General features: G+C 38.3%; 1 protein-coding gene across 1 annotated transcript in view; it reads left to right on the top strand.

Annotated features, from left to right (window-relative positions):
• fam171a1 (family with sequence similarity 171 member A1) overlaps positions 1-21,198 on the top strand; it is a 29,259-nt gene extending 8,061 nt beyond the window's left edge. Inside the window, exons 2-8 of the mRNA XM_058747365.1 lie at positions 4,344-4,571; positions 5,153-5,245; positions 8,343-8,501; positions 9,592-9,768; positions 13,635-13,751; positions 17,106-17,220; positions 17,366-21,198. Coding sequence (XP_058603348.1) covers positions 4,344-4,571; positions 5,153-5,245; positions 8,343-8,501; positions 9,592-9,768; positions 13,635-13,751; positions 17,106-17,220; positions 17,366-19,061 — 2,585 coding nt within the window. The 3' untranslated portion in view covers positions 19,062-21,198. The remainder of the gene's footprint in view (positions 1-4,343; positions 4,572-5,152; positions 5,246-8,342; positions 8,502-9,591; positions 9,769-13,634; positions 13,752-17,105; positions 17,221-17,365) is intronic.
• The last annotated feature ends 221 nt before the right edge of the window (positions 21,199-21,419 follow it).

Genomic DNA, 21,419 nt, shown 5'->3' with positions numbered 1-21,419 from the left:
TGAAGCATAGTTTTTTGGAAAATTATGAACAACATTACGAAATTGAAGCAACTGAGGACAGAGTATGTTCAGGTAAGATCAGTTTCAAGATGCCTGTTGTTGGGAGAAAATAAAAATCCAAAAAATTCTATATCATTGTTATCAGTATTTGTTTTTTCTATAATACTGTAAATGCCTTTTTAGAGGGTGATGGAGCTGGAAGCTGATGAAAATCATTCATATTTTTGGATGAGGCAGGTTTTACCCTGGCCAAGAGATGGAGGAGAGGTTGAGAGGGGCCCAGAACGATGTTTGCTGGGGGCCTGACCATCCCCCACTGAATGTGATTTTGAGGAGAGCCCATAACAAAATCAGTGCAAAGGGCCCAGAATTCCTAGCAACGGCACTGACTGCAATCATGGTTTCAAGACCATCCACAGTTTCACCTTGTATTTACCCCTATACTTCTTACTGTAACCCGACTGAAGAGTTTGTCTCCACATGGAGGTGGAAGGTTTTCAATAGGCTCCTCTCAAACGAGTCTCTCTTCTCCAGGCCGTGGATGATGCCTGTATTTGCCATACCAAAAGAGTTTTTTTCCAAGATGTTTAACTAATGAAAACATCCATTATGATGTGGATGAGAACCTGTGGCCAAATCCACAAGACAGGGTTGATAAAAACATAGAAAAGCAGTGAGGAACACTCAAGTTGGCATTTTACTGTAGGCCTAATGTAGTTTTTTCTTATTTAAAGTTTTTCGAAGAACCTGTTGTTGATGATTGCATCAATAATTTTCAGATTTTGTTTAATGACTCCAGTGTCTGTACTTTTCTCTCTAGTCTATTACATTGATGTATGAATGTGTAGAACCATAATGTGTGTGGGTGATCTAAAGTAATGTTCCTATGATATTTCATAATAAATTAGTTTTTTGAACCAATGCTTCTGCAAATGCAAGGCTTCTCTAAAGATATGAACGCAATATGCAAAGTTTTGAACATTGGACAGTTCCTAATATTTAGAACTTTATATTCATATTTATAATTGGAAGAAAGTGTAAAATTATATATAATGCATAGGCCTAATTTGTAGTATAATTAGCTTTATATAAAAACAATATAAGTCTACAATATATCCTCATTAAGATAAAAAAAACACATGCGTGTTTGTGTGCTTGTTCGGGAAAGAATGTTATAAAAGGAGTATTAGAGGTGAAAGGTTCAGGAACAGGAGAAGATATGGGTATTAGAGCGTCTGTTATTGAGCATTCTCTGGGTGAAAAGATGGAGAGAGAGCAAAGTGTGCAGGATGAGTGAAGACGTCGGATGGCTTTGTCTCTGTGCGGCTCAGCAATTCCCAGTAGAGCTTGAGGCAAAGGAAAATTCTTACTATTCATCGCGGTGCCATTTTTCAAGTCAAATATTTACCTAGTGTTGGATGACTGCGTTCCCTTCAGATTGCCGGATAACATTTCAAAAGCTGCTTACAGTAAACACAGCAAAGAGTGCTGCGATGACACTGCCTGCACCTGTGCTTTGAAAAAAAACCCCACAGGTGGCTGCTTATTGTATGTGCTTTTTATTTATCATTTTTATTAGTAAAATTGTTTATTGAAATAAGTGTAATAAGTATTTTCCTCCATACAAGTTAAGTTTCAAAGCTAAAGGAATCAATAGTACTGTTCACAAACATGGTGATAAATTGAGATATTATTGAGATCAGATGACCAGCTGAATTCTACACATTTATCATGTTAGAAAGTATCAGTATGAATGAATTATGCTTGACAGAACCACCGTAGTGACCATAAAAACATGTGAAACGAAGACAAATGCACATTTAAGTACCTGCTGGCGAAACCTAAAGCATGCAGCTGCCTTCTGTCCAGTCAGTCACTGACTAAACATGCTGTGTTTTGTGTTTGAAGGCTTCTTCTAAGGAAACTGGTTTCAGAAAGGCTTACGGGGCACTATAACAGCATGTCTAATTAAAGTCAGCTGAGCTCTAAAGATAACCAAGTGAAATTGTCATTATTCAGCTTATTGCTTAGTAGAAATTCAATCAGAAATTGAAAACAATGCACATTTGTGAACAAATTAACTGCTTTTCAGATTGTTTTTATTCTTTGCACCAACTTGGATCAGTGTTATATATAAATAAAGCACAGACTTTTTAATTAGTGCAAGGCTCTTGTGTTATGCATACATTTTGCAAAGTGTTCTGTATATGACTAATGTTCTGATTGGTCCGTGGTTGTTTGTCCTTCCAAATCTGTCAGTGCTGCAGGGATCATTCTGTAACCTCCTCACCCCTCTGTGACTCTCTCTCCACTGAAAGATCAATATCCTCTCTCTCTCTGACACACATGTCCTCTGTGAGTGAACCGCTGTGGCTGCGCTTTCATTGGGCTGAAAGGGCAAAAGTGGCAGCCTGTGAGCATGAAATCGCTATGTTCAGAAAAATGATTCAAACCCGACCGACTTTTCTCTTATGTTCACCAAGGCAACAAAGATTTGATCAAAAAACAGTAAAAAAAAACCTGCAAAAACTTTTTATAAGCCATTACTCTAGTCTTCAGTGTCACATGGTCCTCCGGAAATCATTCTGATCATATCAATGTTGGGAAAAAACTTTGATTATGCAGTTTTTAAGTTTTTTTTATTGTGTGATATTTTTAGTACAAAGGTAGCCTATATGAGTACCACAGTCCATTATACATGTTTTGATGTTTTAATTAGAGTATTTTACATCAAATATTTGCATTAATGACAGATAAGCTGTGTATTTGACTGGTGTTCCTAACAACCTACACTTATTTGCTTAGTTTAATTATCAACTATATCACTCCATGTTCTTTTTTTGTCTTTCATAAGACAGTTACTCAAATCAGTATTTCACATCTCTTTGTTTACTTGTTTGGTCAGCAGCCATGTAATAAGCAGGATAACACATGCAATCAGCCGGTCGTTATCGATTCGAGACGTGAACGACTTGTCAGGCATTGTTATAATGAGTGGCTGACTATACCTGATCCTTTATGTAGCGTGTATTTGGTTCTCAGGGTTCGCATACAGTTTGTGCTCTTTAGGTGGGGTCAGTGCCTGGCTGTACACACAGTTGTCAGCCTTTCACTGATGAATCACTGGGGACGGAAGTGACGTGATGTTAGCAGCATTTAAACTTGTGTGTGTGTGTGCATGCGCATCAGTGTTTTGGACTGTTTTTCTTTGGCTTTCTGGCGGATTTCAAAAGCACACTTCTAGGTAGGTTTGTGTGTTTTTGTACTAAAATGCATTAATAAATGGCTCATAAAGGTTTTTATAAATCTTTTGACACTGAAATTAGTACATTTATGTAAATATTTGATGCATAACTCATCACTTGGCAATTCAAGTGTGGTAATGTTTGCAATTTGTTTTCGGTTTGTCTGGTGTGTTTTTTTGCTTTATAGTTTTTCCTCATTGTTTGAGTGTTTTTTTTTTTTTTGTGTGTGTTTTGGTGGAAAAGTGATTATTGCAGGAAATGAACATTTATATGTTTGTTAAACTGAATAAATCCCTTTCAAGTTTCTTTTGTTGTTTTCCCTAGTCAGACTTTGCACTTCAAGCACGTCTTTTACAATGTAAAAGCAAACAAACATGTTTTTGTGCAAAATAGGCAGAGTAATAGAATTTAGAATCCCACTATAGCAGCATTCACTTTCATTTGTCTATGTCTACCCAAGAACTTTTTCTTCTCTTTGATTGGTTCATGTGGAGCGGGTCAGAGGAATGTCTCACTACGTGAACAGGAAGTGTGTTTCTGCAGTGGCTTCCTAAAGCAGCCAAAGGTTCCTAAAGGAAGGAAAAGCAGCCCATTGTTTTCAGCAGTTGTTTCCATTGGCCGATGCGAAGGATGTGGAGGGGGGTTATCTCTGTGTGTTGATTGGTTCTTTTCCTTAAGTGCTCTTTGAGAATTTTTATGTAAACAGCCAAGGCAACCTGAAGAACATTTTTCAATGTCAACATTAGGGTGCACTTTATATAATTAAAGAGGGTCACACGTAATACAATTACTCCTTTTTATTGGCTGTTCTTGATGGTCGTTTCTGCCTGGCTCATATGTGCACTAATTGCTTCTCGTCTTGCATAAAGCGTAACCTCAATAAATTGTTAGCCTAAACTAAAGGTTTTTAATTAATTTTAAATCATATTGCTTCACAATTTCTTCTGTCTTTAGAGTGGTAAATCATGAGGGGGAAGGGCTAAAGGGCTAAAAGACTCCAATGTTGGATGACAAAATAACCTTATTGAGTACATGGTATGAGTGCATAGTGTATAGAATGTGACTCTGTTATACTGACGTTATTGTTTGTTTCTACAGAAGTGACTCTGAAGGTTCACCTGAGTGACGCTAGCACTCATCAGCCTCTCGCTGGTGTCACCGTGGAGATCTTCACTAACCACACTCCTGTTGCCTCGGATATCTCTGGTGCCGATGGCAATGCCTACATCAGGTTCCCTTATCGCCTTGGCGACCTTCTTGTAGTGACAGCAACCAAGCGTGGCTACGTACCCAACTCCATTCCATGGCGGCCAAGCAGGCTTCCCGGTAATGACCTCATGTTGGATAATTAATTCTACATGCTCATTAGCTCTGTTTTACATTGAGATTACCTTTCCTGTCATCTAACACTCAAAGTTAGTTTTAAAAACTGGGGGGGGAATAACACTATGTCTCAATCTCAAAATCAATATGCATTTTTAACTCCTTCTACTGTAACTCCTGGTGACTTGACACATCCTTTGGGTCAATTTATAGAGGATCTGGGACAGGAAATGAAAACTAGAGTGGAGCAGGAATGCAGAAAGCTGTTAGAAAAAATAGAATGTTCCATTAGAGTTAATGAGATTAACCTACTAACTAGTTGCAGACGCAAGAGAATCCGCCTAAATACCTAAACATAGCACAATCACGCAGATGTTTCAGGGCACTGAGATTGTTTAGTAACACTTTGTGGAGTGAACAGAAGATCATACTCTTTCTCCCTGTGCCGATTAATAGCAATAATAAGTGAAGCATCTTCAGAGGAGACATATTGGGATGTTACGGACATGATTCTGAGCATGCAGCCCTGGTTGTGACTCATCTTCCTAATTATCAGTTTGGTTGTGTGTCTGTGTGTTTTCAAGTCTTCTCATCTCTCAGTCTGGATCTGCTTCCTGAGAGGGCTGCTACTCTGATGGTGTATGATGACGTGGTGCAGATTGTCTCTGGATATCAAGGTAAGAGTTACGTGTGTGTGTTTCAACAGGTTATTATGCTGCCTTTTGTTCTGTAAGTCTTGACATTGTGAACCTAACTCGGTTACATTAATTTATTTATTGTTATGGGTTGTACACTTGATGCTCCCTCATAGATGCAAAATAAATAGTTACAAAAACTATTAAATATTAAACACACATTTATGTGTTTAATAGTTTTATATTTATTTATTTGTTTTCTTTTTTATTTTAGATTAGAAGATTAGAAGAAAATGCTTTAAAAGTATTAATAATTTTATGTGCTGTACTCTGTAATGAACCTTTAATGGTGATGCACTTTTGTTGTTCACACATGACAACACACACACACACTGCTTCACTAGGGAATGAAAGTGTGTTTATGAACTACCTGTAATGGAGGAGAAACGTGAAGGAGAGGGTGTGGGTGTGTCTGAAGTCAACAGCCCGAAAAATCCCCAGTTGTGTCTGTCTGTCTGTGTCTGTGTCTGTGTGTCTCTGTGTCTGTGTGTTAGCATCATTCATACAGTGCCATGCGAAAGTTTGGGAACCCCTTGCAGAATCTTTGAAAATGTGAATAATTTGAACAAAATAAGGGTGATCATACAAAATGCATGTTATTTTTTTATTTAGTACTGTCCTGAGTAAGATATTTTACATAAAATATGTTTACATATAGTCCACAAGGCAAAAAAAATAGCTGAAATTATTAAAAATAACCCCCTTCAAAAGTTTTGGAACCCTTGGTTCTTAATACTGTGTGTGGTTACCTGGATGAACTACTTTTTTGTTTTGTGATGGTTGTTCATGAGTCCCTTGTTTGTTCTGAACAGTTAAACTGAGCACAGTTCTTCAGAAAAATCTTCCATGTCCTGCAGATTCTTCAGTTTTCAGCATCTTTTGCATATTTGAACCCTTTCCAGCAGTGACTGTATGATTTTGAGATCCATCTTTTCACACTGAGGACAGTTGAGGGACTCAAACACAACTATTAAAAAAGGCTCAAACATTCACTGATGCTCCAGAAGGAAACACGATGCATTAAGATTGCATGACGCAGTGCCATGCTCAATTTTTTTTCACGCAAAAACCTACCCATACCACTCAAATTAGAAAACATTATTATAAGCTAACTGTTGTGAATCTGGCTAAAGTAAGACGATAATTTTAAACACTGACTGGTTATGTACTTGCTCAAACATTGATTTTGGATCATTTTTAACCAAAAAAAAGTTACGGACTGCAGCTTTAAGTAAATCTATATTGTTTTAAGGATATTTGGACATTTTTACTGGAAAAGAAGACAAATAGTGATGAAGATAATGAATTTTTCCATTGAATTGTTTGGGTAACTGTGTCATGTGGCAAGTGTAATGAGAATCATTCTGTACTGTTGTCCACGTGGCTCATGCGACTTCATTCTAATTAAAGCTTTCTGTGCGAGTGTGATACCAAACTGAAATGAGAGGCTGTACACACACACGCACAAACACAAGAATGAGAAGAATTCACTTCAAACCAATCTTTCCCTCCTTTTTTGTCTCCCTGTTACCCACATGTGCTCTTTTCTTCCTAGCTTACACTGTTTTCCTTTGCTCTTCTCCTAGCAACCTATTTCTTTTGGTAACCTGTCCCTCTGTGTGTGTGACATGTCGAGAGAGAAGCATGTTTATGGGTCTCAGGGGAACACTAACACAGCACTCTCATTCAGAGCATCGCCCCAGTCCTGTCCCCTAAAAACACTCAATCACTACACGCTTATAACAAAAGCAGAGGACACTGACAGACATACAGAGCCTGGCTGAAACACTCACACACACGTGCCACAGGTCTGCTATTGTGATCCTCCACTTGGGGACGTTTATCTCACACTTTCACCTATCACTCAGAGGTCCCATCTCTGTCCACCAAAGCATTTTCAAACAAAACACCTCTCATATTTCATCAGGTGTGTGTGATGTGCATAAAAAAAGCTCTTCTGAAGAGAAGGGTGTAGCTAAATAACGTCTAAGTGAGACAGAGAAAGCAATAATTATTTTCATGGTGATCAATAATGGATAAATGGCTGTTCAAAAAAAATATTTTTTCTAAATAAATGAAAAATAAAGCACTAAACACTCAAATTAATTGTTTTAAATGCTACAAGTAAATTTAGTATGAAAATATGAATATTCATTTTGAGATTTGCTAAAGATTTCATTTAACGCTGTTATTAAATTATTGCAGTTTTTAAAAGCAACTGTGTGTTAGATAGCAAAGGTAAACCAAATGTGATCATGCACAATTAAATATCAGTATTAATATTTATCAGTATATCAGTATCAATTTAACAGTAGAAATGTTTAAGAATCTGTTATCGACGAATAACCAATATTTTACTTCTTTTTTTTTTTTTTTTTTCAATTGAATTGAATTGAATATTTTTTAAGAGATAACTACTTTTATTCAGAAAGGATGCATTACATTGTGACAGTAAAAACATGCATTATGTTACATTTCTTAAAACATGGATCATGAATCCATTTCTAAATGCTTTTTCTATTCTATTAACTTTTATAACTTTCTATTCATCAAAGATTCCTGGAAAAAATTTTATCACCATTTCCACTAAAATATTAAGCAGCACAATGGTTTTAAACCTGGATAATAATAATAATAAATGTTTCTTAAGCACCTGTGATCCAGCTTTTCCATCACAGCAATAAATTACATTTTACAATATATTAAAAAGACAGCTATTTTAAACGAACCACAAACTATTGAACAGTAGTGTACTGTGCACCTCTGGTACTGAGGGTCTTGCTTTGGGAGTTATGTTAGTTTAGTGGGGTACTAAGGACCATGTAGGCTATAGCTTAGTCTCATGTCTATGGTATGTAAGATATGCCACAATGGAAACATAATGACCTCATCGATCTCAAGAGACACACGCTGCAATACCAGCACTCCATCAGCCACTGATCCGTTCCATTTAGAAGGAGAGAGAGATAGGAAAGAATGGAGTTGCATGTATTATGTCATGGATATCAGATCATTAACCTAATGTATGCTCATTACTGCCGCCTTATTTTGTTGTGTTTGTGTTGTGTTACATCTGTAGGTTCAAAGCTGCAGCCATGGGTGCAGTTCCAGAGAAGAGCATTGAGTCTTCCTTCTAATGCAACCTACACCAACCTGACCGCCTTCCTCACAGTGAGCAGTTCAACACAAGACACGCAGTACTTCCCCTACCTGCAGGGGCTTCATCCCAACTACACAGGTAACACATCAGAGAGCTAGGAAGACTAGGGTTGGCATGACATCCGATTTTACAGGTCAATACCAGTGAAAATCAACATATGATATGATATGCTATTGATTGAATATCGGCAAAAAAAATTATATATTCAATTTGCATTAAATATTTAAATATGTTAAATATTTAATTAGAATTAAAACATGTAAATGGGGAGTGCTACTTTTATTTTGATCTTGAAAAGTTATTGTTTTCAGAATAACAGCTTTTTAAAAGAATGTTCTTCAGCTCTGAATAATTAATTGTTAAACCATTACAGAACAAGTTTTTTCATCCATAATGATGATTTATGCTGCAAACGTGAGTTCACTCTAAAATTAATGAAACTTCTTTTTTTTCTGCTGTGGTCGTGATTATAATGGATGGCTTGTTTTTTCTGTCTGATACTATTTTAGATGACTCATTATCAATATTTAATATAGGTCATCAAGTAAGATCAAGTGTGGATCCAACAAAGTATTGAAATTGTTACCTGTACAGAAGTGGGAAAAATGTCCTTAAAGTTAAACCCTGAAATGGCGTAGATGAAGTAACTTCTTTCAGCAAAGATGCATTAAATTGATCAAAATTAACAGTAAAGATAATGTTACAAAAAAATCTTTTGAATGCTCTTTTAAAAAAAAATCCTGAAAAAAATGTATTGCACTTTCTACAAAAATGTTAAGCAGCACAACTGTTTTCAACTATGAAGATAATATAAAATTTTCCTAAGCTGCAAAGCATATTAGAATGATTTCTGAAGGATGATATGACAATGAAGACTGGAGAAATGGCTGCTGAAAATTCAGCTTTGCCATCACAGGAATAAATTACATTTTAAAATGCATTAGAATAGAAAACAATTATTTATGATTGCAATAGTATTTCACAGTGTTACTGTTTTAACTGTATTTTTATTCAAATAAGTCTGCAGTCTTGGTGAGCATAAGAGAGAATTATTTCAAAAACATTAAAAAATCTTACCTCCTTACAGGTAGTGTCTATAGTATATTCTTTATTTCTGTCTTTTTTCTCACCCTGTTTATATCTTTTATGCATACTCTTTCCCTGATAGGCGTTGATCAAAAGTTCGAGTTGACTCCTATAGCTGCTATCAGTGTTCATCTTTTGGGAAGCGATGGGGTGGAGCTTCATGTCAGTGAGCCAATCAGTGTGAGCGTTCCTCTTCCTGCAAACAGTGGCTTGAAAGAGAATGATCACATCCCCGCCTGGAGGTTTGACCCTAAACTGGGTGAGTTTATAACACACATTCATCTTATTGTAGATATTAAAACATTCCTGTTTACAGCCTCTGTGAACGTAAATCACATTAACTGTTACTAACAAATCACAAATAAAGGGTTATGCAATGAATTGTTAGACCAGAGGTGCTGAAGGTGTTTCCTGCTCAAGGCGAGTTTACTCTGTTTTTGTATGTGAGGTTGTGATCTCTTCAAAGCCTTTAGATTTCCTGTCTTCCTGGTTTCTGAGGCGAATAAGTCCAAAGGAAGTGTTCAAACCTGAGCTGGGTGGGAATGTTATCCGGATGGTTTTTGAATCTTTCTGAAGGAATTTTGTTGGACCCATTTCCCAACTCTCTCACACACAAACATCTTCTTTTTTTTTTTCCATGACTAAATTCTTTAAACAAAAAATAAGTGCAATTTTCTTTGCTTTTAAAGTAGGGTCACCACAAACAGTCTTAACTAGCTAAGTAAAGAGACATCCTGTAAAGTTGCTGCTTTTTGCTGTAATTTGTTTTATGAGATTATACAGATTTCCATGATGAAAAGGGAAATTGTTCAGTAGGCAAATACTCATAATCAAATATTCAAATAATAGACAAACACAATACCAAATCTGTTCCAAATCAAATCCAAGTCACAATGGGCTTTCACACTTTGGCTTTCATTTCTAATCCCAGACTGAGGTGTAATTCACAGCCAAAGTGCTTTGAATTTTTAACAGATATCATAAATGTATTGCTTTCTTAATCATCCAGGTTGCTTTGAATTATTTGTGGATAACCAGCGACACTGTATTTCTCTTATACTTTTTAATCTGGAGTCGCTTTTTGGCTTTTTGGTTGTTTTGAAGGCTCATTTGGTGTGTCTGCTGGCTTGTTTTTGGCTTAAAGGAGACATAACACACATCGTTTCACCCAATCTCATGTTAATCTTGAGTACATATATAGTATTGCATCCTTCATATCTCCAAAAAGTCTTTAGTTTATCATATATATAAAAGAAAGATACAGCTTTACGATTCTCTCTGAAAAAAGCCAAGCTCCTGGAGGCACGCCGTGGGCGGAGCTAAAGTGTGACGACCACTTAAGTGCCAATTGCCAACAAAAGACAGACATTTGATGCCGTTTCACTTACTGTCTGCGGTTCTGAATCATGACCGGGACTTTTTATAGCTGGGACTGCTCCATCTTTCAGTATCAAGCGCTTTGTCTCTGTGAGCATATACAGAATTTGTCTCACCACGATCTGAAAGACAACGGTCTTTACCTCATAAATCTGAACTCTGAATATCCCATAATTTCCCAGTGGTATGATGATCATTGCTGTAATTGCAGCCCAGAGACAATCTTGTCATTTCTTCACTTCAGACTAAATTGACACAGTATTCTCAAAAACAGCGCATTAAAATTTTTTTTTTTTTTTTTTACTTTCTTTGTCTTGCAATAACTGTTTGGGACACGCGAGGTGATCTTATACAATACCAGTCTTTTGAAGCATCCTTTGTTGATTTGCTAATTTGCTTGATTTGCTAACATATCCACATTTAGTATGTATTTCAGTGGACATTTGGTGTATTTTCGAATTTAGACACATGTAAAAATATCATGAAACTAGACATTTAACCTGTATATACATGTCTGTGGCTTTAAAGCTGAGGTTTAAAGCCACATTCAGAGTCCTCTGGTGGGTAACGCTGACTGTTTGACCGCTGATGTGATTTATGATGCCTTCAACAAATCTGGAGGCTTTGCCGCAGAAGCCTGAGACTCAGTTCAGCTCACTCACACTCCTGCAGCAGGCTGGAAGAATCCAGTGTTTTGTGCGAGAGGCAGGAAGATGAGCAGAGGTGGATCAGAATATGTGCATTTCCGGATGAGTTCTTCCACTCTGTAAGCTCTGATATGTTGTGTTTTGAATGTCTGTTCAGCCAACCTATAAGCTGATAATGAAGCTGGAAATGAGCATGAGTATATATATATCGGAAGGACAGAATGTAGGATGAAGTAATAAGGGAAACCCTTTTCAGAATTCATAACTTCTCTGCACTGCTCTGTTATCACTGTTGTCTCCTAGCAGCCACTCATAAACAGAGCAGAGAATGAGGTGGAAAACAGCGGCCAGAGCTAACTCGATTTCCTCTCTTAGAGTACAGAGATGTAAGCTGCTTTGTTGTCTACAGTTCACTGTAACACGTGGCTAAAGACTAGACAGAAAAGCCCCTGGCACCACGCAGCATTTAAATTACACTGTTCCTCCCTTTTTCTTTTTCTTTTTTTTTTTTAATAAGAGCACTGCAATGAAAAATTGTCAGACTGTGCAGCATGGTAAACAAAGTCACCTGGTTTGATATTTGTGTCTGTTAGCTGCTTTTAAATGCTCACATTTAACACATTTTATGCTTATTGAGACTATGAACCCAATGTAATTGTTTATGTGTGTATGTGTGCTTCTGAAAATTCAGCTTTGCCATCACAGAAATAAATTACATTTTAAAAATATATTAAAATGGAAAACGGTTATTTGAAATTATAATAATATTTCACAATATTACTATTTTACTGAATATTTGATCAAATAGATGCAGCCTTGTTGAATATGAGAGACATCATTAAAACATTAATCATCTTACTGACCCCATGCTTTTAAACGATAGTGTATGCAAATGTAATGCTATATAGTGGTTTTCTACTCTACTCTGGATGTTTTGCGGTTAACTGAATGCAACGGATACTGGATCAAAGGCGATTCATTAGTGTAAATACATTGTGAAATGTCAACTGGCAAAAACACCTTACGTAATGTTTAGCACAAAGCAGTTCAAACAAACCATTATTTGCTTGGCAGATTGATATATTATAGTTATGCATGTGACTGTATTGTAAGAGTGTGGGAAGATGTCCAGTGATATTCCTGTGCACAAACAGTCACGTGTGGATGGAGATAATTGTGTGCAAACAATGCTGAACCATTCTTTAGCCTCTCTCTTCTATATGTGTATATCAGCATTTCACTCAGTACAATGCAGTGTGTGATTGCTTATCTGGCACATATCAGATCAATAGAAGCTCGGGTGAGCATGGAGAAAAAGCAGAAATATTATAACCTTACAACAACATTGTATGCCGAATTCCCTCTCATTATGATTGTCTACAGTATACAGACATTTTATTGTTTTTCCTTACCTACGTAATTTTTTTTCTTTTCTCAATATTTTCTTCATTATTTAGTCCTCCATAATCATTCCATCAACATACACTGCCACCAAGTGGCAACAAATGACCCCAACCTCAAATGTGTACCATTTATATAAATTTAACATGTGAATTCATTTCACATGGTAAATGTAGTTAAAACTCTTGGAAATGGAAATACTATTTGAAATGTTCACCTTAATTGGGAATGCATGACAACCCAGATTCAGATCCTGAAAGAAGCACTACCTGTGGGTTTGTGTGGTGTGTGTTGGCATGGCTTTAATCCCTGTCTGACCCTGTAAACAATTGGCAAAGCATCCAGACAGAATAATGCAGTAGAAAGTCTAATGAATGCACTGTAAGTGATCAATAGAGAAAGCTGATAGGATGTCCATACAGTGTGAGTGTTATCTGCACTGCCTGTTCTCAACACTCGACTCAGATCACCTGCTGACCACAGATGTCCTAAAGACTGATGGTTATATTCCTTTTGTGATTAATTACTTAAGTACTTTAGTTGTGATATTGCTCACTATCCATAATGTAAATTTACAGGTTGAGTTTATATAAAAAGAAAACTATAAATATAATAAGTAAAAATGTATTTAAAATATATTTTTTATAGAAACGTGAAATATTTTAAATTATGTATGTATGTGTTTTGTGTGTCTGTGCAGGGGCCTGGTTGAAGAGCAGCCTGGGATACGTCCAGAGAGAGGGGAAACAGTTAACTCTCACATACATTGCCCCTCAGCTTGGCTATTGGGTCGCAGCCATGTCTCCCATAAACACAGGTAACACTCATCCATTTCTGGGCATTTTTCTATTTATCTATTTTGTTTAGATGACTCTGCATTCTTTGACCCCTTTATTTGGCCATTAATGGAGAGAGGAGCCCGACAGGCAGACATGCAAGTGCTTTGTGGCAAACTGAGTTATTGACTTCTGTAGTTGTTTGCACATTCACTGTGCTATTCATATCCACCAGCTGAGAGAATAATGTCATTATGTGGGGGGATTTTAGTTCGACGTGAAAATGATGTTTACATGAAATCTCTCCTGTTGAAAAGTGTTATCGATGGATGCTATAAAGAGGCGGTCAGGAGGACAGTGAAAATGTGAATAGTGTGAAGTGAACAGGATGGATGGATTAGGGGTGTTAGATGTTAGGGTTAGGGGCAAAATGGCGCCGATGTTCGTGGCACGCCGTCTGTGGTCCTCCCTGTTGTTAGGCTTCGCGTTTGCTCTGCTTTTATTTATGTCTCATTTAGTTTTAAACTGTAACGCTACATTTGTCTATGACCGCTTTACACTACTTCACATTCGTAGTGCAGTCACTGCTCTGCCTACATGCAATGTTTGTGGACTGCGTCTTGGCCTCCCACCTTCATCTCTTCCCCCTGGGTTCCACTATCTACCTATCTATCTATCTACAGTTTTGAGGTGCAACTTTTACAATTAGTCTTAGTAAACCCCATCACTATAGCTCTAATATATAATCCTCCTCACCGTAACAAGGACTTTTTAAGTGAACTTGCTGTATTAATGGGGGATTTGGTTACCAGGCATGAAAAAATACTGCTGTTGGGTGATTTTAAGGTTCATGTTTGCTGTACTTCTAAACCATACTCTGCAGAATTTTTAAACTTGATTGAGTCTTTTGACTTTACTCAATGGGTTTCCAGTCCAAAACACATCCATGGTCATACGCTTGATCTGATATTAACCCATGGTTTTTCTATTTCAAATATTGAAATCAGTAGTGCATCTTTCTCTGATCACAGACCGGTCTTCTGTACTGTCCCTCTTACGGGCCGAGTCCTTAGAAATCCATCGCTGGCACGTTTGACTCACTCTCTTACTCAAAATTTTTAGGGAAGAATTTTCTGTAGCCTACCGTGATGCAACTCTCTGGAGTCAGAATCTACTCTGCTTAATCTGGACGCTGATGCACATTTTAATCTTTTTAATTCTACCTGTGCCTTCTATTCTATTGCCCCCTTGAAGTATAAAAATCATAAGCCTGTACCTGAGCCTTGGCACACTGAAACTACACGTACTCTGAGACAGACTTGCAGACAGGCTGAACGCAAATGGAAGGACAGATTGCAGATTTCTTATGAAATTTTGAGAAACTCTTATAACATGTTTCAGAAAGCTGCAAAAGTTGCAAAATGCAAATATTTGTCTGAACTTATTACAAATAATTGTCAGAAACCAAGTTCTGTTTTCTACTATTAATGCTGTCTTAAATCCCTCTGTGCATTCTATTCTTGAGCCCTCAACTTCTCTTTGCAGCAATTTTGGGAAGTTTTTTGTTGAGAAGATCACAACATTAAGATCCCAGCTGTTTAATTCAATATATATTTTGCATGATGTTCCATTATGTTCTTCTACCTGGTCTGAGTTTGATCCTATTGATTTGATTTCATGTAATGAAATTGTTGGCCACCTAAAACCAACTATCTGTCCTCAAGATATAATTCCACCTCTTTTTCTTAGACAAATCATGGACACAGTTGGTTCTGGTCTGTTATTGGTTATTAACAAATGTTTGTCTACTGGTTCCTTCCCTAACAGTCTTAAATGTGCTTTGGTGACGCCTAACCTTAAAAAAAACAAACCTGAATCCTTCTTCTTTTTCCAATTTTTGTCCTATTTCTAATCTACCCTTTATTTCAAAGATATTGACTCAATTACAATCTTATTTGACTGTTAATTCTGTTCATGAGATGTTTCAATCTGGCTTCAAAGCTTTACACAGTACTGAATCTGCCCTTTTAAGAGTCTCAAGTGATGTCTTTACAGAAACTGACTCTGGGAAATCCATGGCTTTAGTTTTATTAGATCTGAGTGCTGCTTTTGATTTGGTTGATCGTGAGGTCCTGTTGACATGTTTGGAGACATCTGTGGGCCTGCGTTGCACAGTCTTACAGTGGTTCCGTTCCTATCTGTCCAACAGAAGTTTTAATGTTTGTATTGGTCATCAGTCCTCCTCTAGTATACCTCTTAATTGTGGAGTGCCACAGGGATCAATCCTTGGGCCGGTATTGTTTACTCTGTATATGCTACTTCTGGCTTCCATTTTTAACAAATATAAAGTATCCTTTCATCTATATGCTGATTATACTCAGATCTACTTTCCTTTAAAGCACAATGATAAAAATGGCCTACAACCGCTGTTGGCCTGTCTAGAAGAATTTAAGCTTTGGCTCTCAAGTAATTTTTTACATTTAAATGAAAATAAAACCGAAATAATTCTATTTGGGCATAAGGAAAATTGTGTGTTAGATGTTGACTGTGGCCCTCTGGCCCCATATGAAACTCAGTGCGCTAGAAATCTGGACGTTCTATTTGATCATAACTTAAAATTTGACAAACAGATCAATGCTGTTGTAAAATCATGTTTTTATCATCTCCGTCAACTTTCTAAAGTAAAACCCTTCTTATCACAGAGTAATTTTCAAACGGTGATTCATGCTTTTGTAACAACTTGCTTAGATTATTGTAATTCACTTTTATTACAGTGTTTCTCAGTCTTTTCTCTCCCGTCTACAGCTAGTGCAAAATGCAGCTGCTAGACTTCTTTCTGGTACCCACAAGTATGAGCCAGTAACCCCTATTTTATCATCATTACACTGGTTACCCATCAAATATAGAATTGATTTTAAAATTCTTCTATTTGTGTATAAAGCCCTCAACAATTTGGCCCCTCAGGACCTGACAGACCTGCTTCGTCCATACACCTCTTCTAGAACATTGAGATCTAGTGATCTCTGTCTACTCATCGTGCCTAGATATAGACTTAAAAAACGAGGTGATTGCGCTTTTGCGACTGCAGGTCCGAAACTCTGGAATAGTCTACCTCTTCATATCAGATTAACCCCCTCTATTTCTGCTTTTAAGTCTGCTCTAAAGACATATCTCTTCTTTCTAGCTTTCAATACCCCTTGATCATTGGTTGAATTGTTGTTTTGTTAGTGTTGTGTTTTAAATTTGACAGTCTTGTTGTATCCATCTTATTTCTGTTTTTTTTTTTTATTCTATTCTGTACAGCACTTTGGTCAACCTTGGTTATTTTTAAATGTGCTTTACAAATAAATATTGTATTGTATTGCTAAATACCCAGTATGTATTTTTTGCTGTAGGCCCAGTGGTGGCGAAGGACATTAGCACTTATCACACAGTCTTCCTGCTGGCCATACTAGGAGGCATGGCCCTGATACTGCTCTTCCTGCTCTGCCTGCTGCTCTACTATTGCAGGTGTGTCTTTTTTTGTCAGAGGAAGTACAAAGTCTCTTAAAAACAGTGTGCATTTACTTTTAAAAATATAACATATAGTAACATAAAGATATGACATAATTAGTTATCCTCTTGTGCTTATGAGAGCATGTTTCTGTGCTTTCAGGAGGAAGTGTGCCCGCTTGCGACCTGCCCACAGGAAGTTCACTCTATCCTCCACTTTAGATGCCTCTAAACGAGACCAGGCTACTTCCATGTCCCACCTGAACCTCATCAGTGAGACTCACCTAGACCACAATGGGGCAGAGCCGGACATGCACACACCTATGCTTAAACCCACCCCCTACGACTCTTCCACCAATGAGCTTGCAGCTTCGCACAGCGAGCTCCATAGTCGAGGATCCAACCACTACAAACACTCAGTAGAGATATTTCCCCTCAAATCGGCTTGTTCAAACAATCCTTCCCAAGGTTATGATTCCCCGGCGGGACGTGGAGAGTACCGGCGGAGCTATACGTCTATTACGACTTCATCCGTCCACCCCCTCCACATGTCCATCTCGTCCTCCTCGCCCCATCCGTTGCATCACACCACCTCTGCAGGACGACTGTCTTCAGAGAGTAAATCAAGCTTGCGTAATAACCGTCTCTCTCCTGTTTCAGTCGCATCCACAAGTCCTGTTGGATCCCCAGAGCGGGAGCAAGGAATCGAGCGGCGGCCAGCTGACTACATGCTGTCCCGCTCCGTAGACCATCTGGAGCGTCCCACCCCACTTCCCCGACCTGGAGCCCTGCTCTGCTGCACCTCCGAATTGCAAGTCAACCATGGGGAAGAAACCTACCGCAAGGCTCGTCCCACCCTCGTCATCCCCGCCCACTACATGCGACTTCCAGGGACGCACCCTCTGTCAGGCCAAGCGCTGCTTTTGCAGTCGGACGAACAGAGCGAATTGGAAAGCATTCAGGCGGAACTCAGTGCGTGCCATCAGCCCCAAGGCCGAGTCCCGCACCCGTGGGGCAAAGGAGAGCAGGAAGGAGGGAAGCAAGGGATGGGGGACGACCGAGGTGGAGGAGTTGAGGAGTGGACGTTGCAGACGGCTGCTCTTCCTGCTGATCTCTCCATCCCCAACTCGCTCAGCCAATCGGGCCTGGATGTGGTGCAGATGAACGGAGAAGATCAGCTTCTGGCCGAAAAGACTTTGATGGCGCTCCGGGGAGGAAAGCCACTCCCTCACCCCAGAGCTTGGTTTGTGTCACTGGACGGCCGCTCCAATGCACACATCCGCCATTCGTACATCGACCTGCAGAGGGCAGGATGCAACAGCAGTTGTGTCGGAAGCAACGACGCCAGTCTGGACTCTGGGGTTGACATGAGTGACGTGACACCAGGGCGGCGTATTCGTGATAAAGTCAGGGTTAAAACTGAAGCTGGGGCTCAGCCTGCGGTGCCCGTGGTGCCCGTGGTCGAATATACACCACTAACGTTTGTAGAGGACTCGAATGCTAATGCGGAGAGCAGCGGTAGCCCAACACCAGTCTGCAGCCCTGAAGAACACTCTCAAGGGGTTTTTTTGCAGGAAAAAGAGAGGGAAGAGGAAGACGAAGACGAAGGGACTTTGTCTCCCCCGTCGCCTCCACCTGAGCTTCCTTCTCCACCTCCTCTCCCTGAGCCTGTGGTTGAAATGGTGGAGGAGACGGGGACAGATAGCGATGTTTTCAGGACTGAGGAGACTCAAATGCACATGGGCAGCAGCCGGCCAAACAACCTGGTCGTCCCTGATGATGGCGGTGAAGATGAGAACAAGAAGAGTCCGTGGCAGAAACGAGAGGAGCGACCACTACTGGCCTTTAACCTAAAATGACACGACATGAAGGATAGTTTACCAAAAAATTTTTAATTCTGTCATCATTTACTCATCCTCATGTCGTTCCATACCTGCATGACTTTATTATGTGGGAAACAAATGAAAATGTCTTTTTGTCCATAAAGTTGAAGTCAGTGGGGTTCAAATCTTGTGTTGGACCCTGTTGACTTTCGTGTTTGGACAAAAACAGTTGAAGGATTCTTCAAAATATTATGCGATCTCTTGCAGAACATAAAAGACGTCATACAGGTTTGAAATGCTGACAGAAGTCATTTTTGGTGAACTGTCCCTTTAAGTGCTTCCCCTGTGGTCCCTAGCTGGACTGTTGAATGGAGTTGCCTTATGAGCGCAGGTCTGTGCGTGGCTGTTTGCCTGTGGCAATGAAAGCCAAGAAAGCCATAGCACAATTGAATATTGGAGCAGCTCTGCCTCACAACTGAATGAGGATGAAAAAACTGAAGTTTTCATGCAAAACAAACAAAACACCATTAAATACCAACAATCTAATGCACAACTGCTATGGCTTTCCAGACATACACTTTGAGCAAAAAATATCGCAAGCCATTGTAATGAAGGTGAAATGTTGTTTAAGCTTTATGAGATGCTGCTGTTTTTTAGCAATATGACATCTAGTGGCAACATGTGTACACTGCAACTGCAACTACACCAGTAAGTGTTTCCCAGCACTTATTTTTGAACATTTTATGAGATGACTGGTGGAATGTCTTCCGCATCTTAATGGGTAAAAAAACAAAAAAACAAAACCACTATAATGGGATCTACTGTTTAAATCACAACCATTTTTAATTTGATTGTTATCATGCATTCATGAATAGAATACAGCTGAAGCTTTGTGAAACCAAATAAGTTTACATAATGCACCATTTGTTCTTGTTAATCAGTCATTTTGGCTGTTTTGAGCACAGATTTTCAAATGTGCATTTCTTTTGACTTTAGGATTACAGTAGGACTTTTGCCAACATTGCTTCAGACCAGCAGACCCACCTGCTGAAGAAAAAAACACTATGCATTGCTTTAAACCGAAGGATCATGTAGCTTTAGATGTCTCCTTTTTTTTATTTTAACCACTGTATTTTAATTTGTTATTTTATGATTTTTTTGGTTTGAACTTGCCTTAGCATGCGAGTGATGTGGACAGCACATTCAGACGAGGGCTGGATTCAACCGCACTCACTCACATAAACACAGACAACCACCAGCTTTTCTCTCCCAAATTGTTGTTATTTTGTCTTAAGTGCCTTTCTAGTGATCATTTATATTCATCATTAGATTTACTTTTCCTCTCCACCATTATCAGTTTGTGCCATATGATTTAATGTTTTTCACAATATACTGACTCCATGTGGCATTACCCCCCTTTGATCTCATTGTATGTGTGTATGTTTTAATGTTGTATCTGGATATGCAGTGGGGTTCGAAAGTCTAAAACCACACTAAAAATCTGGGATTTCAATCTATTTGAACCCTTTTAAGATTTTGACAGAATTGTAACAATAGTTAATGTATAATAAATATTTGATTTGATTTAGGTGACCAATAAAATAAGCAAATTTGTTCATGCAACTCAATGTGTTGCTGTCATTAAAGCAAAAAGGCGACTTTTTTTTCCCACTGCAACTTTACTTGTTATACAGAAAGTATTTGTCATAGGAAAAAATAGCATCAAATTTTTTAAATTGTTTTTATTTTAAAAATACATTTTTTGTCCAATCATTCTTACTAGTAATCTGACTTTTGAAACCCCCTGTATGTTCAGTGCATTTTATGATTCTGGTCTATTCTTTTGCCTTGTATGTATGTATGTATGTATTGAATGTATGTATGTACATATTCATTCATTCATTCACCCAGTTGTTTATGCTCGTGTGAGTGTGTTGCTTGGTGTATCTGTGTGTCTGCTGTAGACATAATATGCAGTGTGTGTATGTGCTGATGTAGGACTGAAAGCGACGTATTATTATTTGAAAGCTGTTGAAAGTCTGGCTTGTTGCCAGGGTAACCACTTTGTAAGAAACCTTGTCACTCGGCTCTTCAGCAATCTACTTTGAATGTCTGGACTGGTTGCTTGTATTATAATTCAGGCCTATTATCCCAATAAAGCCAAAAAACCCGATCGACACTAGTTGAACATTTATTTTTCAACATATCCAATGCTGATGTAATACAATCAGATCATAAACACAAGATCCATCAGGGTCACTTTATGCTGGATCAGTTGTGACTGATCTTGTACTGGCTGCACTGAATTATGTTAAAGATGTTATAAAACTTACAGTAACCATTTATGTTTTTTAGCATTTAAATGAAATGCAAAGCACTGACTTGTTTCAGATA

The sequence above is a fragment of the Onychostoma macrolepis genome, chromosome 16, assembly GCF_012432095.1.
Source record: "Onychostoma macrolepis isolate SWU-2019 chromosome 16, ASM1243209v1, whole genome shotgun sequence".
Classification (NCBI taxonomy): domain Eukaryota; kingdom Metazoa; phylum Chordata; class Actinopteri; order Cypriniformes; family Cyprinidae; genus Onychostoma; species Onychostoma macrolepis.
The sequence above is the reverse complement of the archived record's forward strand: the minus strand, read 5'-3'. Positions and strand labels throughout refer to the sequence as shown.